This window comes from Aplidium turbinatum, chromosome 3, assembly GCF_918807975.1.
Source record: "Aplidium turbinatum chromosome 3, kaAplTurb1.1, whole genome shotgun sequence".
In the NCBI taxonomy this organism is placed as follows: domain Eukaryota; kingdom Metazoa; phylum Chordata; class Ascidiacea; order Aplousobranchia; family Polyclinidae; genus Aplidium; species Aplidium turbinatum.
The window spans coordinates 13,423,458-13,446,757 of record NC_137474.1 but is presented as its reverse complement, the minus strand read 5'-3'; the positions used below and the strand labels follow the sequence as shown (position 1 = coordinate 13,446,757).

At 36.5% G+C, this 23,300-nt stretch overlaps 2 protein-coding genes across 2 annotated transcripts in view; both read left to right on the top strand.

Annotated features, from left to right (window-relative positions):
* The first annotated feature begins 1,259 nt into the window (after positions 1-1,259).
* LOC145766902 (peripheral plasma membrane protein CASK-like) overlaps positions 1,260-23,300 on the top strand; it is a 33,398-nt gene continuing 11,357 nt past the window's right edge. The window contains exons 1-10 of the mRNA XM_082578609.1: positions 1,260-1,338; positions 1,907-2,019; positions 2,399-2,504; positions 4,848-4,925; positions 5,275-5,347; positions 6,621-6,723; positions 7,125-7,300; positions 8,262-8,468; positions 11,040-11,151; positions 11,524-11,645. Of these exons, the coding sequence (XP_082434735.1) occupies positions 1,280-1,338; positions 1,907-2,019; positions 2,399-2,504; positions 4,848-4,925; positions 5,275-5,347; positions 6,621-6,723; positions 7,125-7,300; positions 8,262-8,468; positions 11,040-11,151; positions 11,524-11,645 (1,149 nt within the window). The 5' untranslated portion in view covers positions 1,260-1,279. The remainder of the gene's footprint in view (positions 1,339-1,906; positions 2,020-2,398; positions 2,505-4,847; positions 4,926-5,274; positions 5,348-6,620; positions 6,724-7,124; positions 7,301-8,261; positions 8,469-11,039; positions 11,152-11,523; positions 11,646-23,300) is intronic.
* LOC145766903 (uncharacterized) lies at positions 15,203-21,061 on the top strand. The gene is made up of 3 exons (XM_082578610.1): positions 15,203-15,269; positions 15,473-15,632; positions 17,458-21,061. The coding sequence occupies exons 2-3, from the start codon at positions 15,475-15,477 to the stop codon at positions 17,831-17,833; spliced, it is 534 nt and encodes a 177-aa protein (XP_082434736.1). The 5' UTR covers positions 15,203-15,269; positions 15,473-15,474; the 3' UTR covers positions 17,834-21,061.

Genomic DNA, 23,300 nt, shown 5'->3' with positions numbered 1-23,300 from the left:
GAAAAAGTATATAAGGAATATGATACAATTTTTACATTTTACTGTATGTTATTTCCAGATGCCATAATTGTAAGATAAACATTAATAAACAAGAAGATCTTTTGGATTCAGATTCCTCTCACCAAGATCTTTCATGTGACACCTCATTTGTCAAAATCGGAGTTGGCAGCACAGTGATATTAGCAAAAAAACATACCGTTCTGCTTCAGTAATTTTCAACGATGTTCATTATGTTTTTTTTCCGGTTAAGTGATTTAATGTTGTTCAATATTTTTTTGACTATACTAACTTGTCAAGTACAGGTCAAAGTATAAAACTGCCAAAAATAAATGATATCTGTTGAATCAAATCTGACTTACAAAGGTTTAAAGTTAGTTGTGGAATATTTTTATGAAATTTCACGGTTGAGCGAACACCAAATTAGCCATAATTCAAACACCTATAACTTGGTTATATTTGGTCCGATTTCTTAAAAATTTTTACCCTTGAAATCAGAATGAAGATTTCTTTAAACATACAAAGTAGCAACTTTTGGCGGCTATGCCAAACTGGCCTGGATGATTTGACATGGAATTACCCATATATATATAAAAACTAAATATAAATAAAGTCATTCTATGATTTTAGAATTCTGTTTTATTCTTAACTGAATCCCAATAAGTCATAATTTCCTGAAAAATATGCTTTGTTACGTATGTTAATTTGTGAATTAGACTTAGATCTCAGATAGTGATGACATGTTAATGCTTTTTGCAATTAAACTTTGCTTGATAATATCACTTTGGCCTAATCCTTATGTGGTTCCGGTTAGAGGTTGCTCTGATAAACAGGGAAAGCTGCACATGAACTTGATTAAGGGTCAGTTCAATTATAGACGTAGTCTGGTTTAACATAGCCTACCACAAATCAAACAATGTTTTGCAAGTACTGTACAGTGGCGTAGGGTGGCCACTGGCCATTTTTTCGAATGTTCACTTTTTTCAGCAAACTTTAGTCTATGTGTATTTATAAAAGCCCTGGGCGCGGTTCAACTGAGTCAGCTCTACTGTTTTAATTATTTTTTAAATACAGGTAGACTATCGGTATATGCTAAAAGTTTACTGAAAAGTAAACACCCAAAAATACACATGCAACGCCACTGGATAAGTAGTGTTTGGTACTGCTACTGTTCTTTGTTTGAATATGTACTGTATATATGGATGCTTCAAGCTTTTTCATTTTCATAACACATGTTTTCATTCTTTTTATATCAGGAGGTCTCAATAATTTAATAAAAAAAATGTCTGAGGACGAGCCTATGTTTGAAGATGTGTATGAACAACATGAGACCATTGGAAAGTAAGTGGTGTGGTGCATGACAAATTGGAAAACATCTTTCCATCATTCACTTGCATTTTTACATTTATGTTTGAAATCTGTCTTTGCCTGCTCCCTTGCACTTGTAGAGCATACCATAGAGGTCTTCATTTGAGCATAGTTTTTTTCTTCTTTTTTAGTCATTTAGCTTTATTGTTTATAGCTTTCAAAATAACTATCGCCTTACCTTTTAAGCAGGTGTGAATTGTTTTTACATTTTCTATGATGTCATAAAACATGCTAGTTTGAATAAAAAGTTAGAACAGCAAACAAACTTTATCTATTAAAGTAATAAAAGCTTGCAATAAACCAGAAATGAGGAACTAACAAAAGTTCTGTATGTTTCAAAAGTTAAGTTTGCGTTACCAGTACTCTTAAATGGAACTAGATATTAAAAATTAGTTGCATATGTTTCCTTAGTTCTTAAAAAATAAACAATGTTACTTTTGTCTCTATTTGTGGCTTAAAATTTTGCAGCATTGACATTATAATTCGGTGCCTAGTCTAAACAAGGCGTGGTAGTATACAATTTACCTTTTGTTTTCTGCAGAGGTCCCTTCAGCATTGTTAGAAGATGCATACAGAAGGAAACACGTCAACAATATGCTGTTAAAATAGTCGATGTTGCAAAATTTACTGCAAGTCCTGGGTTAAGCACACATGGTATGTTAAAAGATTTTGCTTATGGTGCACGCTTTCCAGAAGAGCTATATCTAGTTATCTACATATATAATTATCTGAAGTGTTGCTTGCCTGCACTTTGCTTTACAATTCATGACTCACTGGCATTAAACCTTAATGACACCGTGAATTTTGTTGTTGACTATGACATTATTCAGCCTGCAACGCAACTTCTTTTTGCATTCAGTTGATGTATGTCCTGTAAAAAGCAGATTGGTTTGTTGGCTGCTTGTGGTGTTAAACATTCTTCGCAAGTACTGCTTTCGCAAAAATCACATTTTATATTTCTAGTATCTACTTGGTAATGAGCCAAAGTAATCGATGTTGCAACCTGTTTATTTTGCATTTGTATTGCTTGCAGATTTAAAGAGAGAAGCAAGCATCTGCCATCAACTAAAACATCCTCACATAGTCGAACTGCTGGAAGTGTACAGCTCAAATGGACTCCTGTATATGGTTTTTGAATAGTAAGTGGCACTACCCAGACATCAAATCAAACGTTTTTTTACATTGATTCAACGTCTGCAGACGTTGTATTTCTGCTTGGGAAGTGATGAAGTAGATGCTGATGATGTTTCTTAACCTCTGTTCCGGTTTCTTGAAGTTATTGAGAATAAAGAGTTACACTAGGATCCTTCATTTGGAATGCAATCGCTATGGATGCAACCAAACGATAAACATACACTACAGTAGCAGCTAAATAAAGTCAGGTTCAAAAACCTGTGCAATTTATTGATAAAGCTTTCATTAAAGGCGACTTCTTCCGTATTCTATTCAAATAGAAAGGCATATTGTAACATTTTTTTGAGCTCTTTTTACACATGGACAGTGATATTGCTGGTTAGTTTTTGATCCATTGATTTGGTTTATAACCGCGTTGGATGCGATCAACTTTTGGTTTTAAAGAAGCGTCACTTGGTTACACAGTTAAGTTATTTCATTGGCGAGAAATGTAGTTTAAGTGTTACATAACAAGTCATATCGGTTTGAATCGATGATTGATGAACTCAGATAAAAAAAGGTTGATTGTCTTCACGTTGCTTTGATGTCCGACGACGTAGAGAGAATGTTTATTAAACGGAAAGCTCTTAAAGCTACCACTAGTGAATAGTGATTGCTAGAAGTGTACTTTGTGGTTTCATTTCATGAAGGTACATAGCTCGACTGTTCAATTGTTATAAAAATGAGTTATTTTCCGTTTTAACCCGTTTCCTGTGCTTTGAATGAAATCTGTTAATCAGCGGCAACTCGATTGGAAATATGGTTTTGTATCTCGGTTGGAGTGGACTCGCTTGTGCTAGGTTTAGTAGATGCCCCAGATAGAACAATCCGCATTTGTACATTGATTTAACGTCTGAAGCAATGTAAAAATGACGGGATTTTGCTATCTAGGTGGCGTGTATCCGTTTTTTGTAACGTACTTCATCAGCAAACCATGTACTTCACTTCAACTTTAGTTTTGCATTACAAGATGCCTTGCCTGCTCAAACACTTACGTCATATTTATAGCGCATGTCATCACGAAAACCGACGTTATACATCAGTCGTTTATAATCCAGCCAACGAATTTGATTTTCTGCACTAATTATGTCTTCAATCAATATCGTGCTATTAAAACTGCACTCAATTACCTTCCCAAGCAGTTTTATTCGTATTGAATGTCACACTTATTACCCACCCAACATGATCGGCTCACTTTTGCTGAAGGGGATTTGTACTAGTGTAATTATAAAAATACTTTGCGTAATACACTAGCTTATTGTTTTGTTGCAATACTAGTTTTTTAATTTTGACATACGTTCTGCTTTCATTTCAGAAACACTTCAGTTATGGTTTTAATATTGCAGCTTGTGTTCTTTTAAAGCTTCTGTTTTGCCTTTAGTATTGTAGCAATCATGTCAGTTTAAGCAAGGGCATCTTTTGCCCCCATGACATCAAATAGCTCTGCGTTAAAAACCTCCATACCAGCGCAACAACGTTTGCAGTAAACTGTCTGCAATCAAACCCATTTTGATTGAAGTGTCTAAGGAGTTGACACTTGTTACGTGTGTAAACTGTGCTGAGGTGATTCAGTACAGATCTTTTATGTCAGAAAACCTTGCACGAAGGTGTCTACGACTTGTTATTGCCTTCATTTAGTTCGACTCCACGTTAAGTTATTCTCGTGCTGATGTGGGTGTGTGACAAGATTTTATTTAATTTTCTTGTTTATTTTTACATTTAAGATCGTTAAAGTGATGTATCGCTGCATGACCCATTGACCCCTTTATGTTTTAAGTCAACTGCCCGAATGTTTTAATGTCATTTCATTCACAATTTGCACAGCATTCGTGTCGTTACATCCTACAAGCTGTTTGGTGTTACATTCCACCTGGCCATTTGAGATTCTTGTGCGTACTGAACTTGAGGCAGTTGTCATGCATTTAGATCAATAGTATAAACTGTGCATTTAAACGTATGAACATCTCGTTTGTGAGTTAATGTTTTATTATTGTACCAATTACTGTTCAAGCTTGGCTTTCCATAAGCTAATCTGTAACTGGGGGTAAAAAGTTTTTGCAGAAAAAATGCAGCAGTTACTGTTTTTATAGTTACGAGATTAGAATGTAAAATTGAATATTGGCATAAAATTAGATGTTTCGTTAACAGTGGACTTCGTTTGTAACCACTTTGATAATGTCGAAGAAGTTGTTAACCACTTTGATGCTACCCATGTCGAAGAAGTTGTCTGCATCAATAATTCAATTTGTTTGAAATAAGAACTTACTCATCTTAATATATTACTTGCATTAACACCTTTTTCTTTCCAGCATGGATGGAGCTGACTTGTGCTTTGAAATCGTCAAGCGAGCCAACATGGGCTTTGTCTACAGTGAGGCTGTAACAAGGTGATTTTAAATTTGTTTTGTTGTAGTACGGTTTGCAACCGGTTTAATAGGCAGTTTTTGAAATATTGCGGAGACTGAACCACACGTTAAAGTTGACTATGTGGCATTTGAAGTAGTTGTAGTGTTGTTGCCTTTAAAAAACATGATTGATTAGGCTACAATGTATACAACTATACAAACATCAATAATGAAATGCAGCCTTTCATGTTTTTGCGTTATATTATTTAAATTTTGTTAATTGAATTCTGACTTTATGTAATCACCAAATAAACACGTCCACACAGCTTCAGCTTTGCTCTCAAAGTTTATAGTTGGCGTTTATCTGACAGATGTTACTTTTTGTATGCAGCCACTACATGAAGCAAATATTCGAAGCTTTAAGGTATTGCCATGAGCACAATGTTGTCCACAGAGACATCAAGGTACGCTTGTTAAACTGCTTTTATTCACGTTTTAAGCACATTTAAACAAATATATATATATAATATATACACCATTTATATAACGTCTTTCACTAAACCAGAGCAAGTACGGTTGAGTTTGTTGTCTGCCAATTTTAGTTTCTTTTGATATAAGAAAGATTATTATTTTTCAATGCTTGCAAACGAATTGGATTTTCTTCTTACGTCAAAATGACATTTCACAACGTTTTGTGCAAATTCATCGAAAAATTGCTTGATACTTCGGAGATGTCTCTTCTGTCCTTAGATTTTGCTATCGAGAAGCGAATACCAATGCAAATACTTCAGCCCATACACACATTTCAACCACGGTACAAGGGTCAAAAATCCATTTCGTAATTTTTTATGATACTAATTTGTTTGCCCGCTCGCTGGTGGTTCAAACACATTTTTTCTCACAATCAGAACACTTTCCTACCTTGATCTTGCTCTTATGCTTCATGGAATCCATGTGGCGTGTTGCTTGCTTGATTAATGCGATTTGTGAAGCACTCTTTTTGAGGCATTTGACAAGTATAGTATTTAGTTATTTTGGTAATGTCTCAACTCACAGTCACACTTATTGTGGTCAAAGCTTTAATAAGATAATAAAAATTTACTAAACTTGATTGCATTTATTTCATTTGTAAGTGTATACATACATAACCATTTGTCTGCATTACTTTTAAGTTCTTCAGTGCTATTTTTTGGTTGTGAGCTATGAAGTATATATACAACCTTTCGGCAAAGGCGAGTATGTTTGCTGTCAATCGTATGACATTTGTTGCGAAGCCGAGTTTGCCTTGAATTCCTTTTGAAGTTATGATAGAGTGCAATAATTGCAAAAATATTAAACACATTAAATAATGTTTAGTTCTTCTAAAACCTTCTAAAAAAGTTTAACAACACGCTCAAGTTGCTCGTGATCTTGCTTGCAGCATGGCTCAGGGTTGAAGCTTGCTGTTAAGTCTTTGTTTGTTTGGTGTAATGCAATCGGATATGTAACGAACCCTTTTGGCTTTTGAATAGGGTTAAGTCCATGACGCTAATTGTTATTATCTTTAACTAAAGTATATTCTACGAGTAAGTTTGTATTACGGTTTTAAGTTATTACGACCAAACAGTTTCTTTTTGAAACCCTCTACTCTACATTAAACATAAATATCGTTCACTTAGTGCTTATAAACATAGAATTGATGAAAAAAATAAATTTTCCACCTCACATCGTATAAGTCTTAGCTTTCATTTCTTCCAGCCTCATTGTGTGTTGTTGGTCTCCAAAGAAAATTCCGCCGCTGTCAAGTTGGGAGGATTTGGCTTGGCTATTCAAACTGAAGATAATGGATTTATAAACGGCGGTAATATCTATTGTATCATTTGTTCAGCCAAAGATGGAGTTGTGTTAGCTAGTTGTGTATTATAAATGCACTGACGTTGCACTTGGCATTTTACGTCATATGTCATAAAACATGCTTTTCTAACGGTGAATAATGCGAGTTAGACGTTTCATCAGCGATATTGGACAAATGATGACACTTGTTAAAACTAACTGATCGAAAAATATATAAGTTGACACATCCGTTGAGTTTTGTTGCCGTATGGAAAACTTTGAAATGTTACGGTCTAACTACATCGGGTAACTATAAAATTTACAAAAACATTGTGCCACTAAGTTGCTCAAAAGTTACGGTATACAAAAAAATCAATTTGGTCCGAGAAAAGTAGGGTTTGCGCTCTTTATCGACCCGTTTTATCTCAGGAAAAGTTGGGACCCCTCATTTCCTGGCGCCTGAGATTGTGAAGGGTGAACCGTACGGCATGCCTGTCGACATATGGGCGTGTGGTGTCATGATGTTTATCCTTGTCAGCGGAAGTTTACCTTTCTACGGTACAAGAGAAAGACTGTACGAATCGATTACGCAAGGAAAATACAAGGTATGGTCTCGAAAGAAATCCGATTAATAATCTTTGGATTGTTTTACACTTTAACTGGCGTAGTGGTCAGACTCTGAATCCGTAGACGTGGGTTGTTGAATAACCTTTCCACCTTTCCAGTCACATCAAAGACTTGGCAAAAGAGATACTGAATCTTATTCTTGGTTGGCATTCAGCTAAGGAATGGGATTCAGGGTAATAATGTAACCGACTACGACTACGCGGCTGCACGGACACTGCTTTGTAAACCGCTGAGTAATGCAGTCTTGGATGAATACGGCGCTGTGTGAAAACACGTGATTATTATCATTAATACATATTAACTACAACGATGCGGTCAAGTCAAACTGCACAAAGAAACTATTTCAAAATGTACATTTTCCTGAAAAGAAAACAAACAGTATTGAGCACTGAATTCGTACTCAGTTTTTGGCGATTGAAATTTGAAACAACGTTTCATTTCATTCTGTTTCTATTTATCTTTTTCACAGCGAAAACAAGGCATGCCAACATAGCAGAGGTCTGGAAAAACGTAGAAGCGACAAACACGAACGTTTACACTTAATAAATGCATCTGTTCGTCACGTCATTAGGGCATGGCGCATCACTGTGACAGAACAGCTATTGCTGTGGAAAACTGCATAATAATCTTTTAATTTGATATGTGTTGGGTGAGCCTGGTTGTGGTAAGGCCTGTTTCGGAATTTCGAAAGTTTTTTGAAGCGTACCGCTGCTTTCAGCAGTTGTTAGTGTCGTTAAGGATTGAACTGAAGACGTTTTTCTTTTTACCAAGGTTGACAGCGCGGATTCTGTTTTTAATTACTGTATTGTTATTAAATACGTTATTTTCCACATAGCAGAGTAAGCAGACTAATATTTTGATCAAGCCGTATATTTTATTCGCTCCCGGTACGTTTGTTCAAGTGAAGTGTGAAAACGACTTGTGTTTCTACTCTTCTAGTTAAACCCGAAACAGTGGGACTTGATCAGCCAACCGTGTCGTGATCTCATCATGAGAATGTTGACCCTTGACCCCAACGAACGCATCACCGTCTTTGAATGCTTGAACCACCCTTGGATCAAGGAGAGAGATAGATATGCTCCAAAGATTCATCTTTCTGAATCCGTGGAACAGTTAAAGAAATTTAACGCCAGGCGAAAATTGAAGGTAAACTACAAACCAGTTTCGATTTTTAATTTAAAAACTAACGTAATGCGTAACTTAATGCGTAACGTAACGCGTAGCGTAAATAGCAAACGGGTCGGATTCATTACAACCACAACGTATAAAGACAAAGAACAAACAAGGAAACGTCAATGTTCGGCAGAGGAAAATGGTACTTCAAAGACGTCCTTTTCCTTTTACGACCTTTATCCATTGTTGTGTAAACGAAAAAATCGATTTCCTGCCCATTTTAATATTTAAAAAAAAACTCTTTGAACGACTTTCATTATCAACAATGTGCATTGGTACTCAGTGAGTTAAACAAGTAGAGACTATAAACCGTTTTTCTTAATTTAGTATGATTTGGTACTTTTTGAGGTTGTAGGTAGGATAGATCCTCAAAATAAAAAAAGTTCAAATAATGAAAACAAAAACACGAAAAACTTCTTCCAGGATAAAATCCTCCAGGAAGAATGTCTTTCATGCTAAACTGTTTCCTACAACTTCTCTCCACCTGTCAAACTTTAATGACACTGATTACAATGAATATAACTTAGTTGAGAACCGAAATCTGCGCCCTTGAGTGCCATATGGTAAAAGTGTAAAATATTGCGTCGCATACTTGCATGAAATCTTTTATTTCAATATCTTCTTTTCTCGAAAACATTTTTTAGGCGCTCTTTCAACAACCCAGCTGGTAAATCAGTTCTTTTTCAACTGCGACAGATGTTGAATCAATGTAAAAATGATTTACCCCATTTTCTCAATACCGTAAAGAATTCACCCACCTAGACCAGGGGTGGTTAAAGTCCGGCCCGCGGGCCAAATCCGGGCGCGATACGTTTTTGTATGGCACAATGTGTTATTTTTGGCCCGCAGACACACAGGAATAATACAATTTCAACATGCATTTTTTTAAATTGATGAACAGTATTATGAAGCTGTCTTTCTCACGGACAAATCCAGGCGAAAGAAGTTAAAACCATTGTTGCGTCATAAACGCAAAATCAACTAATTGCCTGAGAGTATTTATTTTCTTGCTAGCAAATTCAAAAACCGCTGCTAATTGAGCTTTTCTGCGAAGCTTACAGCAACATCTTTCTTTCCTGCCATTAGCAGCTAGATAAAAAAAAATTTCCAGAAATACAAAAGTTTGCCAAGAGAAATCTTGAGCTTGTTCGGTTCAACATAGCCTATTTGTGTGAGAAGACGTTCTCGTTTGAGATTAAAGCTGAGCGACTCCCATCTACGTGATATTTCACGCTTGTCCACCATTAATCCCAAGCCAAACTTGACGTGGGTATAGAAATCAAGACGTCAGTTTCATCCTTTACAGTACACTAACATAGCTGTATTTTACAAACTTTTCTGATGTGTTAGTTTCTGCTAGAAAAGCAGATAACTTATACACACTATATAGTACAGCCTAACTTATGATATCCCATGACATGTATACAATGAAACACTTAACCTGCATATTGCTTTGTTATGTGAAAATGATATTAAATGATACAATATTGCTATATATGCATCTTTCTTTACACAAAACAAGATTGTCGGACGCTGTTGGCCTGCGGGTACTTCCGCATTATCAAATTTGGCTCGCCTATGAAAAATTTGAACACCCCTGACCTAGACTTCAAGGCAGTGGCAATCAACGTGCTAAAACTGGCATGCAAAAATTTGGAAAATCATGCGGGAAATTGTCTTTTTTAAAGCACATGATGTATCAGTTATTTTAGAATTGAAGCTGTTCATAAAGGCATAGTTCCAGAATGTCGAGCACTTGTCTAGGCAACTCTTCTGTCAAAGTTGACATTGGAAAGACAAGAGATATTATAATGTAAGATATGACAAGATGTTATGACCATATTGGTTGCGAAAACTTTTCTATTAGGTCTAATCCAGTTAAGTATATGGCCCCGAGATGAAAATAATTGCAACCCCTGCTTTAGAGTGTAGACCGATTGATTAAGTCAAAAAGGTTCATGTGAAATCAACATTGTTTGCATTATATTTACTCTCTATAATTATGATCCATTCAAGCTGCTAACTGAATCAGCATTTGAGTAGTAAGGGCAGACGTATATAAAAGTTTTAACGGCAGTCAGGCCAAATTACGTAAGTGAAAAATATTTTTCTGATTGTAAAAGGCTCTTGAAGCTGAGAGACTAGAGTGAGAGTGATAGTTTTGCCGACTTAGACTTGCATAAACATCCAAAAATTTAACGTACAATAAAATACACTAAGTTCCTAAGAGCCGTCACTGCGATTGACACTTCAAAAGTAATATAAATTTGTCCACATGAACCACAAATGATCACTTTAATCACGGTCTACACTGAATTTAAATACCTTGTTAAACTTATGCAAAAAAAAAACGAGATACCACCGTTTCAATGCAAACAAAATACATCGTCAATCGTCGAATTCTCCAGGTTCCATTTTCCAACAGGAAGACAGCTTTGTTGTGTCATAAACAAAGCTGTGAGCGTTGCTTTGTTTTCGTTGCGTTGTAAAATTTGCCACTCACAATAAACCAGCAGCTCCTTGCTAACCAAACGATGCTACCAGGGTGCTGTGCTCGCTGCGGTCTCCAGTGTCAAGTTCACATCTTTCTACAACGACCCCCCGGCACAAGGGGACAATATGATGCTTTTTGAGGAACAGGATCCAACCTCTTCAGGTTTATTAATGAAAAGTTTTTTAGCATCATGCAAGCTGTTGCTTTGCAGTTAAAATTTTTCGTTTGTGTATCATGCGCCTTCTGCTTTGATAAGCTACTTCGTGACAACATTGTCCGCGGTTTAATGAAGCTTGTTAAAGTTGGTGGTGACTTGTATAACTTGTGGCTTTGGCCTGCTAACATAACCAGCTTCTTGTCATGAAAGAATGATTCCGAAAGTGTTGCAAAGCTGTAATAAAGCGGTCTGTTTTTAAAACAATCCAGAATATATCACACTACACATGTAAAAAAGTATGTAAAATTGTGGCTTTAACTTAGAATAGATGATGATGATGTAAAATAACGTTTACCGGTATCTAATATTTTGTTCAGGAGCTGTAGCCCACGTCTTGGACAGTTTAGAAGAAGTTCATGCTTTGTCAGACGGCGCTGAAAATGATCTGGAATTTTTACAAAGTCTCTTGGATGATAAATCCCTGCATAGCATGTTGGAGGTATGTTTCTTAGAGCTCATATATCCCTGGGCTTAAATCCAGGGCTTTGTGTCATCCCTGGGCGTGGGGTGAGCCAACAAAAGTTGTCTTCTCACGACAATGTTAAGACGATGTAAATCTGGCAGCTCTTTCTGACTGAAACGCATAGCTTGTAGTGCACAGTAATAGCCTCAGCAGAGTAAGTGACGGTATAAAATATTATGCCTCTGTAGAAATAAAATTCCAATTTCTTTGGGAAAACATAATTTTTCAAAAAGGGGAGTTTCACTGAAAAGAAATAGATTATGCTGCTTGTTGACTTTAATGGAGTGTGGCATTAAAAGTTCTCAATTGAGAATGACTGCTTCAGAAAGACGCAGTTTTTGAACAATTTGTGATGATCTATTTCATCTTAGAAACTTAAAGAAACCAGAGTAGATGCTGGTGTATCTTAATTTTCACAACTTGACTCAGCTTCTTCAACTTGCCATGACACGAGTTATCTAAACAGAACAAAAGAGAGAACCTGAAGTTTGTTGTGGTGGCAGCTCACTACTCCACCACCAACATTTTTCAAACTACTGCATCATAGGAATATTCGCTTTTGCTCTGCGCCACGAGGCAGTGTTTCTCAAGTCGCACATACTGTTTGTGCTTTCGTGTCAAGATGTGAGGGAATCATCTGGAAAGTTTTAGGATGCGTAGTCTGCGAATGTGCAATGCTTGTACACTTCACATCCAAGCAAAAATTACAATGTGCTTCATAAACTTCGTGACTATCTGACCCCATTCAAAACTGGGAAGCATGGAGTTGCACCCAGCTGCATATGGAAAGCACGGCATGTTTTTTTAATACGTGAGAGCATTTTTGTTTTCGATTGGATACATCCCCATTCCCCACGCTATGGAAAGTTGTTACTTTCATCACAACGCTAGTGTGGTTCGGTAAGGCTCCACAATTTCATTTCAACATCTAGCGACGTTAAAACGATGTAAAAATGTAACCTTTCTTGCTGGGTCGCTGCATTCGGGTAGTGGGTAGAGTAGAAAACAATACCCTCGTGTGATAAACAAACCTAATTAATTTAATGTTTCAGTCTTCATCTTAATTCAGCGCTAGTAAACGCTGAAACGATGCAAACCAGTGTTTGTAAATAACTCGCCAGCACTATTCACCAGTGTGCCACAAACCAGTGATTGTGTGGCTGGTGTTGAGTAACGCTAGATCAATGCGGCGAAAGAGACGGGACAATGCGTGAATAGTGCTATTAAGGCTAATTTGGATGTCTTGTTTTGAGGTGATTAATACACCTTTTAGCTTAGGTGTGTAGTATTTATTTGCCGCGTTTTGTTGCGGCTGTCTGCAAATAAAAAGCTTAAAGCGCCTCTGCAAATGGCAATTAAAGGAGACAATATATACGACCTGTTTCAAGTATTCTTTCACTTTGGCCAGCGTTACATCTCGGCTCTGGGAAGGTGAAAAGGGCATTTGCACCTACAAAACCCCTACCTGATTGAAATTTGAAGGCTTTCGTTCATGCATCTCGTTAATTTCACAGCTGAGACTTGTTACCTGCGTTTTGTTGTTGTCAGCCCTTGCCACCGTTTTATGGTTGGATCAGTATCAAATTAATGTGGTATTACTGGTTGTAGTGTCATCGTTTTACCAAAGTGAGTTTATATCATCTATTTCATACATGAGCCGTAAGATGCAGTGGTGGGAAAGCGTGAAGAGTATTGGTGCTCATCCTTTGGCCGGAAAATAATTTAAAATTGAAGCAAGACTGCAGAGACCTTGATAATTAAATATTTTATTGCGGCGCAAGGCCGAATAGATACTCTAAAATCTAAATTGTACGGCAGTTTTTGAGTTTTGAAATTTATGTACCTTTTATTTGTTTCTAATTAACATTGGCAAAATGAAACCAAGACAAGGAAGTTTTATCATCGAAACAAAACGACATTTTGTGCTGTTTCAAAACATTTGAAAATATTTTGTTCCTTGAATAAGCTAGTGAATTAGTGATATCGTTCATAGTAGCTGTGCGCATACCTTCTTCTGTGCAATTGCGTAATTTCCTTTTTAAGGCCGCAATTTATACAAATTTATTTTTAAAACAGCTTTCTTGTTAAACGGACGTTTTTGTTAAAGCCAGACTTGCCTAAAAACTTTCCATTATATCTATCAATTGTCCAGTCACTAAATAATTAACAAGATTCCTGAGTGAGACAGCGAAACTGGTGATTCATATTTTATCTTATTTGTTCACTTTGCGCATGCCATTACCCATTGCACTGCCGTTCTGTAACACCATCATTTTCTTACGAACATTTAAACACACAATATTATTGAAAACATACCAAGTGAGCTTGCTTGTGCTTTTCATGCTTATTTCATAATAGATAAACGAACACTTCTCGGGTTATCGTGTCATTTTCACGACCTTTTAATGTTGCAACAGAAAAAGCAAACACAATTTACCATCACGTCTGCAATAAAACTATTTTTTCATACCCTGACGCTTTGTTTGCCAATAGGCCTATAACTTGACATTGAATAATCATCTTGGTGTATTTTCCTAAGCTGGTTACGTACGTGGCATCCAGAATCGCTTATTTCGTTGCAGTTGCGATTAAGTTGTTGACAAGTACAATAGTACATGCTGGAGGTAAAAGATTAATGTTTAACATTGCAATCTTTTTAGAGCTTCTGTGAGGCTTTCTCACCAAAAAGTAACTTCCAATGTTTGCAAGTGCCTGCTGTAACATCACATGTAGATGATAGGCTATTATTTTTCGTTAAACTGACGTGTACCTACGTTTAATCGACTAAATCACAGCAAAGGTTGATCAACTGCTAGGGATTGTTAGTTAAATTTTGCTATATGGTACAAAACATGTTTGCCAACAAGCAACAGTTTGCAGAAGGACCTAATTACAATCTGCATGTCGATCCGATTCAATCGAAGTTGTTGTGTAATGTAGGAGACATATTGTTTTTTGGTAGAAAAGATTATGCATTTTCAACGTTTTTTTTACGCGAAGTGCGTCAGGCGTTTTCAATCTAGGAATGAACAAACTTTTATTGGTAATTGATAGCTAAATTGAACCAGGAAATCGGCAAAATCAACTTGTGTGTTTTATGGTCTTTTCTAAATATACTAAAGTGTCTTACCTTTAGATTTCTGAGACTTGAGTATTCAAGGCAAAGGATTGTAAAACCGAGGTCTATAGTATAAAAACAAATGGTCTATAGCTGTAGTCAGCACTCGTTAGAATAGTTACCTTTTTACTTTCAATTTATAGGCATTTACCTGATTCCAAAGTTTTTTGCATCTTATCTATCCACTTATCTATTTACAAGCGGTTGAAGACACACAGCGTCAGGAAAACATAGCCTACAAAATAAGGTCAACTAACTCAGGAACATATCTAGGATTTTAGATGTACCTTCGTTGCTTAGTTATGTCTAGGCATTAGTCTGTAAAGCCATTCACTGTGCTGATGTGCTATAAAGGTGAGCTTGCACTTTTAACTACGCTGCTATAAGTGCAGTATTAAAGTTTTTGTTTTGATCAGGAAAATTAAGTTGTTTTGATGTGGTGTAAAACGTAACCTCGCAAGCAAAGGGAGTTTAAGCATCAGGTAAGTTGGTTAAACTATGTAAAAATGTGGCTTATTAAAAACTCTATAAAACTATAGCTTAGTACACTTAGTACAGTTCAGCTTTCATCGCTTCAATCATTAGCGATGTTAAAGAGGTTTTTTGGGTTATTGCTTGCTAAAGTGTCATTGATTGTTTATTTCAACGGCGTTCACCTGAAAGTCTGCTTTGTTTACCATTTTAGGAATGTCGTCAAAAATTGGCCAAAATCCTTCCTTCAGAACATATAAATTAAACGACAGTAGAAAGATTTCTGTCCAAACTTTTGGCTTCGAAGCTTCGTTTCATAAGAGATGGGACAGTGCGGATGCTCTTCGCGATCTTTATCGCTCCACTCGTCGCAGGTAATGACTACAGTTTATGCTGAAAGTTCAGCATCCAGTTACTTTTTATCATGTTTTTTTAACTGTCCGTTTTGAAAAACTTTTTTGTATTGTAATAATTACGCTTTAAAAAAAAATTGACACCAAAAATTTGGCCTTACCAATGTAGTTTATAATATTTATCTAGTATTTAATGTCAAACTTTATATTCATACTTGCTTAAAAATTTTGATCAATTCAAAATGATGGTAGTATTTCAACCTACCTAAGTAATTTTGTTTGAACAGTATACAGTAGTATATGAACGGTTGCACAATCAAGCACATATATGCAGGTTAAATAATTCAATCAATACGGTTAAGTGTTTGTTTTTTTTACACGGTAAACAAATTTTGTCACACTGGTCAATAGAAAACATTATTTAAACACGCCAGCGGTATCTCTGAGCTTGTCTGTGATGCTGCTTCAATTTTGTTCTAGCGCGTCAGGTTTTTGACATATTTTTATGGAAAGATGAATATTACGCAGTATCTAAGTTGCGTCTTTTCATGAACCTTTTAGAAAAATTTTCAACCATTCTCTTCCGCCATAGCAAAAATACAAGTCTGTTCCAGTGGGACAGCTGGCGCTAAATTGTGTAGTAATAATAAATGATAGATTTGTGGCAATAGCATCGAAGAACGCCAGTCAGGGGTGATAGTGATCATGAGTGATGACAAGGACTAGACTAGGGTAATCAAGCGAGGGCACCGTTAAGGTTACTGATGGAATAATTAAAAAGCGTTGTTGAATCTTTTGCAGAGAGGATCAAATACAATATGTTAAAAATTGAACGAAGCTGTTTACCAGACATTTAGTATAACAAAAGAATATTCGAAATATTTATATGTTTTTTCAAAATCTTGTATTAATTTTGAAAATGTTGTGCGTGGGAAAAGTCATAGGATTTTGCACAATTACTTGCCTAACCGTGTACGAAATGTACAATTAGTATGCCACCAAAATCTTATCGCTGTATAGCTGTTTACTGTGCATATGGCTGCTACCATTTCATCATTTACTAATTTGAGGTAATTTTCTGATTTAACGCACTCATGGCCGGTACACGTTAATAAGCACCTCGAAGTTTTGCACCATGAATGGATAAGATATTTTGGTCAACTTTAGTAAAAAAAAATTGAAATCTAATATCCAGTAACAGGTACTAAATAGTCCGATAGGAAGCGAGCGATGTGTGTTGGAGAAAAAGAAACAACCGCAGATGTCGAATCGACGCAAATATAGCTTGAAGTTTAATATTTAATGAAAATTTGTTGACCAGTGGTCTACTGGTCTGTTAAAACGTTTCACAGTTGACTGTAGGGCAACATAGATAAAGATCATAATTCGAACAAAATATCATTTTTAAGGCACGTGAAAGGTTTGTAAAACTATGCTGACTTCAATCCCAAATCATGCCATGTTTTATCGTTTTGTAATGTTCATATGCAATGGACATCTTCGAGCAGTAGGTTTAAAAACAAAATACAATGAACCTTGTGTAAAATAAAACAACCTAATAATATTGTACTTTAACTGATTAGTTTCCTTGCTCAGAGCAACTCTGCTCGTGTGTTTCTATCCCAGAACGAGTTTCGCCTTTTCGTAATTGTGCACTTCGTTTTGTTCCACCTGTCAGCTACTGAAACAGCTGTGATGGTAGATCTTTGTTTAAGATGCTTTTGGATTTTTTTAAATTTTTTTAATTCATAATTGCAACATCTTGTCTTCGACTATGTCTGTATTGTGCTACAATGTTTTTACTTACTACAGTTTTTTTGTATTAACTTTCCCACTTTGTGTACAGTTGTTTCGAATCACCCATTTTGACGAGGAAAAAACCATACATGCAAGCAAATGGCAATCATAAGAAGTCTGCTAAACTGCTTTCTAACGGCAACAACAATCCAAGATTATCTCCACAAGGTGACAGCACTGATTTAGTAGCAGAACAACGAGTTCCACTTTTGGCGTCAGCTCCTTATAAAGAATGCAGCGACTGCTACGAAGAAATTGAACTCAAACAATTTAAACCTACCAACAAGGTTTTTTTAAGCACGTTTGGCACCCCTGCCGTTTTGCGATCTTTCAAAAGCGTTCCGCATGGTGGCAGCTTTGATAGCTTACCACCTCCACCAAGCCCACGCACTTTGAAACGTGCGCTGTCAGTTAAATCTGCTTAAACTGCTAATTTCCAAACTGACTTTTTGATTCATTCTGTACCGTGACGTCGTCCATGTTATGTCTCAACAGTTCTGGAGACATTTTCAGAGCTTTCAACGCCCGTGGAAGGGGTTCCCATGGAATGGGACATTACATTGAAACGCTATGTGGCCTTTTGGCGAATCATAACTAGACACGCCATCCATGCGCTGTCAACACTGAAAAATAATAAAACCTAGTTTGCTCAGTTTATGATTTTGTTTACTTACCCTACCACCTGTAAGAATTTTTGATTTTATAACGGTACCGTAAGAATTACATGTAATTCCAGTTTTGTACAGTATCCTGACATTGTTGGTCCAGTAGCGGATTCCGGGGAAGGCTCTTTGTCGCAAAGAAACATCAAATTTTTTTTAGGTCTTTTCAAAATTTTCTTGCTTGTTTCGCTCGCTCTATTCCATTTCATCAATTTAAGACAAATTTTCGAAATTTCACTGAAAAACTCAAAACCCTATACAAATCTTCCTCAACAAATATATTCTTGAAGCCCTGTTTTGATAAAAAACACTATTAGGCCTAAAAATACACACGAAACAAGATAAAGTTTTTCCATTTTTTTTGCTGCGAGCCCTCAGACTCCCTAATAAGACTCCTCACTCCCTAATAAAACTCATCAGACTTCCTAATAAAACTCCTCAGACAGTTATTTCTTTCTTCAGTCTTCAATTTTTACATCGTCCATTTTCTCTTCACATTTTTGCTTTTTCGTAGCTCTGGTGCTTCCCCCCAATTTATTTTAGATTCGCTTCTGACTGTTGCACTGAAACCACCAGTTAATGTTCGCATGAGTGAACATCAAATGTATGGAGTCGGAACAGTGTTCGCAATTGACTTCATTCCATTAGCTCATATGTTTTGTTTAGTTGCACCGGTAACCTAAGATTGGAAAAGGTAATCGTAACCACTCATTACATAGGATTGAATATATTAAGAAAAACCTTATTTGAATTAAGTGATTGAATGATAGAATGAAGCTTTATTTGTTTTATTCCAGACAGCAAATCCTTTTTTACGTTGCTAGCTGGGATAGTTGATCGTATTACAGAACAGGCAAATATACTGTTCGTGTTGCAAACAACCTTTTTCTGCAGGATGTGTTTGACAAAGATTTCTGAAAATGCGTTATTGAAAGTGTCGCCTGCTGTGGAAAACTCAACAGTACCAAAAGTTGCTGTTCGTTTTATAAGCTTATGTTATGCGAGGAGTGTCATACAAAAGGGAATGTATTACTGTATGCCTCAAATCACAAGCCTTCAAAATGTATATGTATCATATCAGTGCAATAATTTAACTGAGTCTTGTGCAGAATTGTTTGTACATTTTCAGATTTGTGAAAAGCGACGTCTCTTGGAATGCTCAACTGGTTTATTTATATTTCTAGATACATGACATGTGGTGTTTTAAATATACATGTAAACATCAACATTCTTCAGCATCGTAACCCCTCAGCTGTGAACGATCTTACCAAAGTTTCCATGCACGATTGGACGTTGTTCAGTTTTTTATGCACATTTTTAATTAAGGCAACTTCAGCTTCAGTTGTCGCTTTGGTTTCCTCGCTTCCGCTCCAGCCATTACAATTCTATTTTTAAAGCTTAGTGATGAGCCTGTTTACGTTTACCAATTTAAAAACATAGATTTTTTTTCTTGAATTTAGCATGGCAGTATGCACATTCTTGATATGCTGTGTACGTTGCAGGCTACTACGGTAGCACATGAACAATTAAACATGTTTTGAAATTTTTTGCGTTTGCGCTGGTGTAGCGTATTTCCATGTTTATAAGTTATAAGTTTGATTGTAGATTTTTCTTTGGTGTCGTGTTTATTTCGCTTATCCAACAATCGTCATGTAAGAAATATACAATATCGCATCAGGTGAAGAAAGTTGTCTTCTAGCCTAATGTCCCCATGCTATAGAGGGCTTAGTTTCCATTGACGATGACATTAGGCAGTAGGTAACCAACTGTTGCCCTCTGATATTTAGCGACAATACGAGAACCAATAAAACTGTTTATGTTTATACAGAATTGTCATTATCTATATGTTTTGCTCGCTGTCCACATAAACAGTTTGCTTCCTGCGTACGTTAAATCCTGAAGATGTATTTCGAGTCCAGTGCACACAGCGCTGGCAATGCGATTTGCAATCGATACAATACTTTTCAAACCGAACGAACTCGTGTGGCCTAACGCACTGGTCCCCTGTGCCGAGAGAAAAGCTCATTTGTCTTCATAACTCACTTTTATACTTTTCAAAATGACTTGGAGATCATATTTTGTTGAAGCAGGCTGCATAATGTGGACACATGATCAGTTTTCAATCATGCGGAACACTGTCAATCACACAGCAGTATTTCGATTTTTGAAAGACGTGTAAGATGCTCGTGCAGCCAACGATCAATGCATCGGTCAACGTTCATGTAATATATCTACGGCATATTCTGTCATTCTGGAACTCGATAAAAAATCCTAAATTGATCTGTTACGGGATATACCCACTTCGACTCCTCCAAAATATTACTCCGAACATTGTTTGCCTTTGTTGTTTTTTAATGACTCATAGATGGTGTTAAAAACTGCAAAGGCATCCAAAAAGAGATATGACGACAGGGAGTAACAAGCGTGCCTGCTGAAAACTTGTTGTTGTGATCTGTGTGAGGCAGCGAGCACGCCTTCAATTCATAAGTTAGAACTGCGAACATAAGTAAGTACTGCAAAGGTAGGACCGAGCTATGGGAGAAAGGTTGCAAATGACTGGATAAAAACAACCACGAGACATCAACTCCATTCCCATGCAGCAATTGCAATAATTACTCAACTCATCTCCAGTGATGGGACTTTATAGTCACAGCGCGTTTTTTAGACTGTGACGCCTGTCCTCTTGCTGAGTATGAATATTCGTTGTTAGGTTTGATATACAAACACTAACCAACGTTAAAAACATATGTTAAAGGTTAAAGCTAAACATGCCATTAATATTCACAATTTGAGTGTCCGCAAGATAAGATTGCCATTTCTACTTATTATTGTCCAAGTCTCATGGGTGGTAATTACATTGACATTTTACCAATACAAGTTTATTGATGTCTGGTTTTGTATTTTTTTTTCGCTTTATAAATACGATTTGTTTGGGCGGTTGCAATCGCTGCCTGCATTTGTCATTTGTCCGGTGCTGCAGAGAACTTATAGTGGAAAAAAAAAAAACTTTATTATTGAAAGATCTTTTGACGAGGTTTTGTGTTTTGTTGTTGAGTCTGCTGCCAAAATCGCTGTGTTGAATTTGTTGATTGTAACCTAAGAAAGCGATTTCGCTATTATGGAGTTGTCTTACCGGGTGAAGCGCATTAAATCAGCATTTAAGAGTATACGAAGAAAGTTATACAGAAAGAATATCAGCTTAAAAATTCAGTACATGCGGTTTGAGGGTGAAGGGGTTCCATTGAAAGAGCCGCCGGAAAAGATTCGTTTTGACACTAAAGTGTCGTTTTTGTGGCTTTTGAAGTCCAATTACTTACGTTTGAAGGTAAATTTAATTAGTGAAGGATTATTATTTCTGTTCCATCTAAAATTTTTTGCATTTTGCTTAAAAAAATTACAATATTTCATTAAACGTTTGTACTAAAACGTGTTTGCACGGTAATTCACTCGACAGAAGGCAAAGTTTTTTTTATGAGCCCTTATCGACTTTTTGCAGCGTTCTTCGAATACTTTGTTAAAATAGAATGAGACTATTGTATCAACTATTTCATTGTCGTGCATTCATTTAAACGTGTCTAAAAAAGCGTAGTGTTGTTTCAAGCATAAATACTCTCACAACCAGCAAAGGCAATTGTGAAAAAGGACTCTTGTTGGATGGGCTATACTTGTTCGTCAATTTTATTTTCATATGTGGCTCCTTATTGAAATCAAAAGTGTTAAAACCCCCTTTACATCTTCAATATCGTTAAAACACAAACCACTTATTGTCAAGTAGAAATAACGAATAACTTTGTACTCTGTGCTGAAAAGCTGTCACCAGGGTTGCCATGTAACCCAACATTTGGACAAAAAAAACACAACAAATTGGCCTGATTTCACATGTGTCCGAAAGATAGCAAATCATTCTAACATTCTTTGTGCCTTTGTTTAATTTCCTGTCACATCAGTGCAGTGTTGGACCATAAGTGGAACAGCGTTTTAGTATTTGTTCTAAACTGTCCGAATTTCAGATTAATACTGTCCGAAATCTTCCAAAACTACATGGCAACCCTGGTAACTACGTACGAGGGGACTCAACGAGCATCAAACTCACAATATTTCATTAATCGCTCTCTCAACCTGACACTTTGAGTGTAAGCATCGCATTCGGACATGCTTCAATGCGTTAAAGAAAACGTATATTACTCGATTTGGCTTTACCCCCAAAAGGTTGACTATTTCCACCCCCTTGAATGTAATAACTAGGGCCATTTTTATATGACCTTAAAAAATCAATAATATGACTTTATTTTTTGGAAAATATGACTTTATGTGAAAATCGTTTATTTTTACATGCGAACAACGTCACTCACGGAACTAAAGAGTAAAACATACGCAACATAACAGTAATACACATCCATTTTATTTTAAACCACTGTTGTTAGTACAGTTTCATGTAGTGTGGAATGTTAGAGTCTTTGAAGTTACGATTTGAACGTAAAAATGACTTTAGTAAGGAAAATGAGCGCTCCACAGACGCTGATGTGGATTGACACTTCTGCAGTTTTGCATAAAGCGCTGGTGAAATGTCTTGTCTTTCACATCGTTTTTGTCCAATCGCTTCTTAATGTAATTTTTGAGCCCAAGCGGATCTTTTCCGAAATCAAGGGCATTTAGATCAGCTTGGGCCTCTTTGATGGTGTACGTACAACTTTCCATTTTGAGCATCAAGTTTGAAATATTGTTGTAGTGGAGGCATATTTCTGTTAACTGACTAGTCAACTTTGGATCGTTGACTGAATTTTTGACGCTCTTTACAATAACTCCTTCATCTTCCCATGCATTGACTATTTCTTTCACTTGTGGAAGTCTCTCGGCATAATATTGAGCAGCATTCAACCAGCTACCTCAACGAGTAACTATGGGCTGTGGTGGTATGCCACATGAATCGAAACCGGCAGCTCTGCTTCTGTTCTTGGAGGTACTTGCTTTCACTTTTGCACTCAAATTGTCTACTTCGGGGTAGGAGGCTTTTATTTTCAAGGCGCAATTGTGCAGTAGATGCGCAACACATGTTACATGCAGCAGTTTAGGATATACCTCTTAAGATTTTTCCAGCGCAGCACATGTAAGCTGCTGCGTCAGATATCAATAAATTCACTTGCTCTCTGTTAATTTTAAGTTCTTTCACCACATCGTCAAGTTCATGTATTATCTTCTGACTATTTGGCGATCTGTCTAGCACAGAGCA

Excerpts from the sequence above, each read along its gene's own strand:
- LOC145766903 (XM_082578610.1), top strand. The coding sequence starts at position 15,475 with ATGTCGTCAAAAATTGGCCAAAATCCTTCCTTCAGAACATATAAATTA. Across the intron at positions 15,633-17,457 it reads TATCGCTCCACTCGTCGCAG|TTGTTTCGAATCACCCATTT; the intron begins GTAATGACTACA and ends CTTTGTGTACAG.